Raw genomic sequence first — 9,434 nt, forward strand, 5'->3', positions numbered from 1 at the left:
TCCTCCAGCAGTCTCAAAAGCAGCCATAACTTTTACCTGATTTATTTCCTTCTTAAGCTTTGTGTCACGCCTGATAATTGATCAAGATTTGTCTCCAGTGTCCGGTATGTTTAAGTACCTTTCCCCCAAAAGCTGCCTAGGAGAGAGGTGGTGACTTTTCTGTAGGAGAGCTGTACTTCACTCAGGCAAGTTTGGGAAGGGCTTGTTTACAACAAGAAAATTGCTGGCACGGTTGTCAGGGAATAATTAATTCCTTGCATTGGGGAGCAGTTATCCCCCAATAAATCAATTTTATTCTGGAATTAAGTGCTCACGCACAAATCCACTCCCAAATACCCACATGTTAATAGCTGCTGCTGCATAGCTGTGTCCATGGAAGCCAAACCCGGTGCGTTCTTGAAAGTTGTCAGGAAAACAGCATTTGACACCTGATTCATACAGAATTTTCCAGCCTAGTGAAAACTAGAAGGCTATTAAGGCTCAAGCAATTATCAAGAATCACTTCTTTTATCATACTGATGCAACTCAACAGCATTTTTTTAAGTCTCTCCATGGCTCTGTTAGACCAACACACTCTTACATGCTCTGTGACTAGGCTGACAGGAGACATCCCTAAAACTTTTAACAAGGACAACATGTTTCCTACATGTGTCCCTCTGAAAGCAATGGATAATCACACATGCGAGCATCTGCAAGATCAGGATCTTAAATTGTAAAAATATTTTTTAAAGCCTGGGCAGACTTAATCTCTGTATCCTGTCTAGCATTCTTTGGCCTAAGTACAGGGTCAGCACTTTATAGGGTGCTATATATAAGAAAAGCAGCCATTGTAAAACAAAAGTCCTTCATCTCAATGTTCCCACACTGGTGGCTTGTGAGGCTCGGGCAGGACTGCAGAGAAGACAGTGACATTTTAGAGGAATTCACAGAGGCAGAAAAATTATTCCAGATAGCTAACACTGAGAAATGTGTTCAAGGAAGAGTTTTCACATTCACCGGCCATGACCTGCACCTGATGTAATCCACCTTGCTCAGACTGGGCTTGTTTCTCACAGCTACCTTTGTTTGTATAACATACTGTTCTGCAACACATGGCAAAAACTATTTGCACACTACACTAAAGTGCGATTTAATATTTGCTTAAAGCTTTCATTTTATTGTCTGGGCAAGGGCAGTTTCTAGCACTGGAGTTAATAGCTAACCCACACCTACACTTTTGCCACCCGAACTTCTAATCGCTAGCACAGCACCCAGAAATGAGAGCAAAAGACATAAACTACATCTGCTTAACCTCACAGCGAGCGCCAAAACTAGCCCTTTCAAGAAAGGAGTTTCTCCTTTACTTCCAAGAGAAGGTATTAAAGAAAAGTATATGCTGTTTCAGATTTGTAAAAAACACTCTCTCGTTTACTTAGATGCTTGCTTTACAGACAGACCACAGCAGGCACAGACTTGGGGGCTGGGATCCTCTGAATCATCCACATTGCGAGCTGGAAACATGTCTGTCACATGCACTTATTTACAGTTACAAAAATAGCACCATGAAAGAAGCAGATGTGTTGAGCACAAAAAATAAATTGAATTAGTTATTACAGAGATATTGCTTGACACTGGAGAATTTAAGAGAGCAACATCTTTCTTTTTTACATACACTTCAAATACTTGCATTTAAAGAGTGCTAATTATTAAACACTTAATACTGATGCTTGTTGAAATGGTATGATGTAATCCTCCTTTTTATAAAAATGCTACTCTTTCCACTGCCACAGGACATACAGGAACTTAACTCATTTTCATGTTGAGGTATGAATAGTTAATAGGATCGGTTACAAAATGTGCTCTTAATTTAAAGTTTTTGTGTTAACCACAGACCAACAGCAATGAGACAGCCTCAATTTCTGAGCTGCAGTGGCTATTTCTATCTTGGAAGCTTCCTAAAATACTACTGAGCTAGAGTGAGACCACTGAACTCATCTTCATTTCTCATCTAAGCCGGATAAATATTATTAAACTAAACAAAGCCAGTCTTCATCAGCTTCCCTCATCAATCTCAAATCTCCAGAACAGTTTAGGCATCCAAAGAATTTAGGTTTGATATGTTCAAATGCAATGTTTGCAAATGGGTGAGAATTAGACCTCTAGAATTAAAGTCTTTCATTTGACCCTAGTAAAGCTTCAGCAGAGCAGCGATTGTCCAAGCTTCTCCTCAACACACCACTTTTTTGTCAATATAGCCCAGGAGTATGTGTCTCTACAGGTGAGGATACTCATTCAAGCTTCCACAGCCACCCAGTGTTTGGACGTCTTTTGGCTAATTCACCAGCTAGTTCTCAAGGTCAAAAAGGACCTTCTAGCTGCTGACTGATCTGTGGAAACAGAGTGAAACCATTCACAGTCATTTCATGTCATCAGCAAAGCTGGTATCAGATACCATCTGTTGGTTACTGTTGATCTGACCCAGATCTAAGTGGACGATCCCAAGGTGGGGGGCAAAAAAAAACCCCACCGTGTATTTTATACCTGACCCTATTAGCAATTCACATCTCAACATGAATAAATTTCAAGCACACTTACCAGCTAAATTACTTGCTTTCATCATACTGGATGACATCACCTCCACTGTACTTTCTGTACGCATTTGCCTCAACATTTCAAAATCTTACGTCCATGACAGAAGAAGACGCCACTTCCTGTACTGCGGGGCCATCACCCAGACCACTGGGTGGGAAAAGTGGTACACGGATAAATCGGGGACAGCAACCCCTACTCCCTACTGTGTAGCCTGCTAAAGGAGTGCTGTCGTGCAGAAGTCAAGTTTACCAGCAGATTAAATAAATAATAAAACTGAAATAATTTTTCAAGTTCAGCACTCATGCTTCTTTGCTCTGTGTTTATTCTTTCATTTTTGCCATCTGGGAAATGAAAACCAATGGAGTCAGTTTCACTTTTGTTTATATTTGGTTTCAATTTTATCCTCAGGTTTTGCTTTCAACTTTTTCATGTAACACTGTTGGGATTTGAGATCCTACAGGAAAGCTTTCAGTAATTTTAAAATATTTGTCTCCTATCCCACCTTTTTTCTTACTGTGGAGTTATTTTTATTTAGATAAACTCTGTGAGATGCTATCACAATTTTCAAGTGCTTTTGGTGGTGGGATTGTTTGATTTTGATTTTACAAATTTATACGCCACATCCAATTAAATTCAGCAGTTTAGCATTTTCCACCAGATTCATCTCTCAGTTGCATATGTAGCACATTTACATGATTCAACAAAACACCTTAAAAGAGCACTAAACACACAAAAGTCCACATCACGCACCAAATGCATGTTATATATATGCATGAAATGCACATAAAGGCCTAAACTTACTCTTACTTGAATTTATTAAAGAATTAAGGCATTATCTTCCTTAGATAAAGCTGTAAAAGGTTTGCTTGTAGTGCTGTTAAGCAATGTGCAATACCAACAGAAGTATTACAGTACAGACTTTGTCTTCTGTGCACTCATCACGCCCCTCAAGTCACATATATCCCTCCGTACACAACAAGCAGAACTTAACCACACTTTCAGAGTTTCTTAAAACAAACCATAAGCAATACTTCCTTCTTTTGTGCTATATCAATGTTAAGCATGTAAGTCTTTAAATTAAAAAGTACTTAAAATAATTTTACAGCAAAAGGGAAATGGTTAGACAACATCCACTGTCACATGAAGTTCAAACTAAAGAACTAATGTTAATACTTTTGCTTTTGCTGCAGCTTAACTCCATACCTAACACCAGATATGCTGGGAGGTACAAACCAAACCCGCAAAGGCTAGCTGAAAAACTATCAAACCGTAACCCGCTCTGCTCTGTAAGGGGCAAGAACATGGAAATTATTACATCCAAGCTCACCTTGAAAGCTAGCAACCTATATAGCAACAACAGAATGTTAAAATAATTTAAAGTTAGAATTTAGTTCTGTACCTTGGGTGAAACAACATGCCACATGCAGGCGCATTTGCTCCTGGATGCCTGTGTCCAAGCTGCAAGAAGATAAAACATTTGCCTTGTACTAAAAACTGCTGTACATTTGGTGCAATCTGCCCCAAGCAAACAAAGGGGTCAGAAGATTTCCAATATACACAAAGCCAGGCTTGCAGTATATTACACATTAAGAAACGAAACATTACATTACTTTACTGCTTACTACTTCTTTCTTTTCTCCCTAGCTCATTCAAAAAACCCAGTAATTTTTCATCAACTTCCAAGAAATGGAAAATATATCTGGCACTAGCTAGAAGTTGCAAGTTTTAAAACTGTTTTGCAGTCTATCAGTAAGAAATGCGTGCTATACAATGTATTAATTATACTATATACAAAACATCTAATTTTATATTTTTATATATATATTAGATATGTGTGAGTGCACATATATATATGTGTAGATATTAAACTCTTAACTGTTAACATGCATTCCCCTCCACTAACTGTTAGTAGCAGTTAATTACCGATTCCAGTTTTTCTTACTGGCTATTTTGATCTATAATACTCTTAAGAGTTCACACACAGCCAATACAAGGAAGAACCTTCATATAGTTCAAACACAACTTCTGGAAAAAAAGAAGGCAAAATTATTTAATTACACTGAACGATTTTTTTCCATAATGTTACTCGTATATGAGGAATACGCAACTTAATAAATCTGTTCCTCTCATTCACTGTACCCAGAATTTTTTCGGCTTGCTTATTCTTTGTTTTGCTTTTGCACTTGTGATCTAGAAGGACAAACCAGCAAATGTTTTACACTAATCACAGTTTATAACACCATACGCTATAATAAAATGTCTGTAAACACTACCTTATGGTTTATGCCCTCAATATCACAATCATGGTAGGCCTTTGAAGAATCGAGTTTCGAAAGGGCGGTCTTTACAAACGAGTCACAGAGATAAGTGAGAGCAACACGTGATTAGTTTTACTTCTTTACCTACAAATGGACCGCGGCTTTCAATATAAGATCCACAAAATAGAAGTTGAGGTTCTAATCCTGCAAACACCAGAGGAATTTTGCTGGGGTACCACTCCTATGCCATGTTAAATGCATACAGGATGCACTTAACTTGACTGTGACTCGTGTCAGGTTAACAAGTCCAGGGGTAACAAGCACAGATTAAAGAGGATCATCATAGAAACATTTTTTTGCTGGAAGTTTTGTAAGATCTTATGCCACAAGAGTCACTAACAAAGGGCAAGACATGGTCTTGCTTCTCTATGTTACCTGCAAAGGGAACTTAGCTTATTCTTCTCAATGGAGAAGGTTTCTATTTGCAGTTTTCAGAAATAATTCTTGATCAGCATCTCAGTAATTCTTCATGGGCAGTCAGTGCCCAGAAATTGATATTGAACTTTTCTGTCTGCTAAGTTGCACAGCAAGTTTCTCTCCCACAGACTGCCTAATCACTTGTGAACCCACATACACCCCTGACACACACGCAGTGGCCACGAGCACCGCAATTTATGTACTGCAGGACAAACACCTCCTGTTGTTTTGAAGCTGCCTCCCAATTGTTTTATTTGGGTCACATTTATCTGTACTGTTACCTATTCACTTTCTTCATGACACTAATGATTTTAAAGCACAGCCCCACATCCTCTTCAGTCACTTATTTTTGAAGCTACTTACTCTTTCACAAAAGCTGTTTCATACCCTTGATTGTCTTTTATGCCTTTCTCTGTAGCTCATTATCTTCCACCACATTCTTTTTAAGATGGGGGAACAAAAATTTTTAATGCTATTCAGGATAGGGCAGCAATATGGATTTATAGTAGCATGACAGTGTTTTCTATTTCATTTTTTACTGCTTCCTAATAATTCCTAACCTGCCCTCTCCCTTCTTAGGCACTTCTGGGCACAGAGCTTATTTTTTCATAGGATTATCTGTGTTGTATGATCTTTTCCTGAGTAAAAAGCCAATTCAGACTTCATCCTTGTGTAGAGTTAAGATTGCATTCCCTTACATGTGCATTACACTTGCATCGGTCTGTACCGAATTTCATTTGCAAACTTACATCTGGACTTTCAATATGAGATCCCTCTACAGTCTTTGTGGTTCAGTCTTCAAGATTTTACTGCTCTGAATGGATTAATACAACCAGTAAACTTGTCACATCACCACCTATCCCTTCCTCCATCCGTTGAACGGCATAGACCCTGGGCAGACTCGGGCCGGGGGGACGATGACACACACAACTGGCAACCTCCTTTCATTGAGCAAACTGACCATGACCGCACGACCCAGAGCAATCAATGATCCCACTTTGAAACTGGCCCTGCTTTAAGAAGGCCTGTATCAACCAGACCTCAACAACAGCTCAGCAATGCCTTTAGAGAACTCCAGAAGACTCGTGACGTACAACTCCTCCTCAACAGGAGTCAGGCCTATTATTTGTCAATGTATCACATTCATACGAGTGTTCGCTAATCCCATTCACTAATCCCTGGCAAACAAGCAAACAAAAATGACTGCCCGGAGTTCTCAGTCTCCCCAGAAACATTGAAAAACTGACAGCTCATTTGTCACCTTCTATTCCTGGAGCACCAAGGCAGGCCTACGCAACAAGTTGAACACAACAGCCAATCTATCGGCAATTTCATATTTTAAGTTCCTTCAAAACTCATGAACAAATACCACCTCCTGCCCTCTACTTCATCCTTCTCCTCAATGCTTCGAACTGGTGCCCTCTCTTACAGACACTACAATTTGGGAGAAACCCTCCAACATGCTCACGCCTTAAAAAAAAGAAAAAGCCTCTAGCAAGGGAATCTCCTTAAACTCTTCTTCAGTGAAGCCAGGCTCAAAGAATGTGTTTCACTCTCCTGCTATGACTTTATCTTCCTTGGACACTCCTTCTACACATGGATCACTTATCAGCAGGCTTCCTGCTTTTGATGCATTTCAAAGAGGATTTACTAATTGTTTTCATGCCTTTAGCAACTTATTCCATGACTCTTTTTGGCCTACCTTATTGTGTTTAACACAGATTTAACGTTCTTTTCCGCTTTAACTTTTTGAAAGATGTTGAGTTTACTTCTACTGAGCTCCTTCACTTTGCTTGTCAGCCTGCTCAACTTTTTTGGTATTTCCGGCAGATGCCATGTAATTGCTCTGAGTGTTTACTTCAGTGTCTTTGAAGAATTACATGCCACCTGCAAATATTTTTCACTTTTGGCTGCCTCTCACCATTTCATTCATTGTTTTCCTTGTTTTATGAAGATTTAATTTGGAAAATTAAACACTGCCACAACAGCCCTTGGCTTTAGTGCTCCTGAAGCAACACTGAGTCCAAGTACATTGTGATCACTGTCACGTCACAGCTGGCTGGCATTTTTAATGTAAAATTCTGAACTTAATTCTTGCTGGCCAGGACCTTGTCCCGAGTTGCCACCCACAGAGCACCCTTACAAGCTACACCTACAAAGCAGGTTTTTTTGGCATCTAAAAAGTTAGTACACGGGCAAATTTAATGTTAGAGCATGACATAATCTAAGTGGGGGCAACTGAAGCCTCCCATTGCCATTGTATTTCCTACTTCAGTAGCTTCTCTACCCCCCCTCGGTAGATGACAGTCGTTGTCAACATCTTGGTTCGGCAGACAGTCATAGAGCCCTGATCTCTACTCTTCCTATTTAGGCCTGGAATATCAATTCATGAGATCCCGTGTTACTTCCCAGAACAGTTATTTGCTTTTTACCAAAAAGTATCCCACTTCATACACGTGGCAAGCTACTCTCTTCTCTCTATGCCATCTGTTGTCTGTCACTACACTACCTGAGCTTCCACAAAGTTTCTGATACTCCAAGTATTATATCATGGAGATGGTTTAATACCATGGGGATGACGATCCTCTTCCAGGGAGTATGTGTCATAGCAAACTACGTTCTTTTTCACCTGTCAGCTTTTTCCCACTGTTTTGTTTTAAAAACTTAAAATTTGATATAGCAATTACATATCTAAATAAATACATGTTTTAATTTAAGGCATACATAGCCCGGCTGCCAACTAGTTAGATAAAGTCACTAATGCAGACCCTTTCTATTCCAAAAGCATTCCCAGTTCCTCTTGAACCTTAGCTCCTTTCTTCTGCATCATTTTCTCAACTGTTCATTAAGACTCTGCCTCTCTCTAATTCCACCTGGACCCACATATCAGAGTAAAGACCTCCATGCAACAGAGACTGGGGTGTCTAACCCCCCTTCCTAACAGCCTGTACATTACTTCTCAACTTCTTAGCTACCCCCTTCTGCGTAACGTGACCTGTGATGAACACCTCAAGAGGCCAACTTGACATCTTCTGAAATCTGCCACTTTCATACTCAGCAAGTAACCAGCTGGCACCACAAAGATACGTACGCCAAATATAATGGCTGGCTACTCTAACCACCTCTGCCCACCAGCTGGGACCCCCAGCCTCAGAGGGATACCACCGGTGTCAGGCACCTCGCCGTGCCCATACCTAGCTAAAAAACTGCAGCGTTGCATATGACTGTGACAAAGCAATACCACGTCAAAGGGGTTGGCACTCTCAGGCCTTCCACCACCATTTACCAGTGAAAAGGGACCACTGCATACGAGGGGCACGCAAAGTACCAACAAGGGCCAGAGAAGGACAGTGATGTCTCTGAAGGGGCTGGTGGCATGGAAAGATTGCGATTCAGACAGAAACCATATGCCTCACAAGTCAATTCTGCTACTTTTATAATTGTGTCACCATTTCCGTATTAGGGTGAATTTAAACGTTGCTGCCCCGCTCAGCTCTCTTTTTATGGTACTACTGCAGGCATTCTGCAAAGGTTATTGTATGCAAACCCATTAAGACCTAAATAAAATAACTATAAACTTAAACACGCAGTATTTCATCTCCAGAAGCCGAGGCTGTAGTTCACAACTGCTCCAACATTCAAGAGAGTGCTGTCTGCAAGGTCTTAGCATGGTAAGCCGGGCTATAAATTACAACCATACGCTAACCGGGAGCAAAATCCTACATTCAGAAATTCCTTTATCTGAGCTCTGTGTCTAAATAAGCCTCAAGTACTCTGCTGTTTAGGTGTTCACGCTAATGAAGATGGGAATTAAAGACCTAAAATCTCTGGGAACCTGGGCTGAGGGACCCAGTTCTTCAAGCGCTTGCAACTTTGACCCCAGACGTTGCGAGACACTTGGAATTTGACCCTCTGCGCTACACACAAACAAAACCCCCGTTCATAAATCTCCTCTGGGGGTGGGGGGGGTGGTGGGAAGACACCCAGCGCTTGGCCCTCCACTTGCTGGTGCGGAGCAGGACAGCGCTCTGCAAACCGCCACACAAGAAGCCACAGCAGCACAGAAGAGAGGCTATTCCTGAGGAAAAAAAACAGAAGGGAGAGCGCATTTCGAGGCTGCCGAGTGTC

The 9,434-nt window shown here is 40.7% G+C and overlaps 1 protein-coding gene across 4 annotated transcripts in view; it reads right to left on the minus strand.

Annotated features, from left to right (window-relative positions):
- The window catches only part of IRF2 (interferon regulatory factor 2), a 42,843-nt gene extending 33,570 nt beyond the window's left edge, over positions 1-9,273 (minus strand). Inside the window, exons 1-2 of one of the 4 annotated variants that reach the window (XM_035897718.1) lie at positions 5,265-9,273; positions 3,971-4,029 (exon numbers count right to left, since the gene is read on the minus strand). In XM_035897718.1, coding sequence (XP_035753611.1) covers positions 3,971-3,994 — 24 coding nt within the window. In that variant the 5' untranslated portion in view covers positions 3,995-4,029; positions 5,265-9,273. Of the gene's footprint in view, positions 1-340; positions 417-3,970; positions 4,030-4,844; positions 4,948-5,264 lie in introns of those variants that run through there. The other 3 variants (XM_035897719.1, XM_035897720.1, XM_035897721.1) reach the window with 3 other exon arrangements.
- Between the last annotated feature and the right edge of the window lie 161 nt (positions 9,274-9,434).

The sequence above is a fragment of the Egretta garzetta genome, unplaced genomic scaffold (genome assembly GCF_000687185.1).
Source record: "Egretta garzetta isolate BGI_Z169 unplaced genomic scaffold, ASM68718v1 scaffold46, whole genome shotgun sequence".
In the NCBI taxonomy this organism is placed as follows: domain Eukaryota; kingdom Metazoa; phylum Chordata; class Aves; order Pelecaniformes; family Ardeidae; genus Egretta; species Egretta garzetta.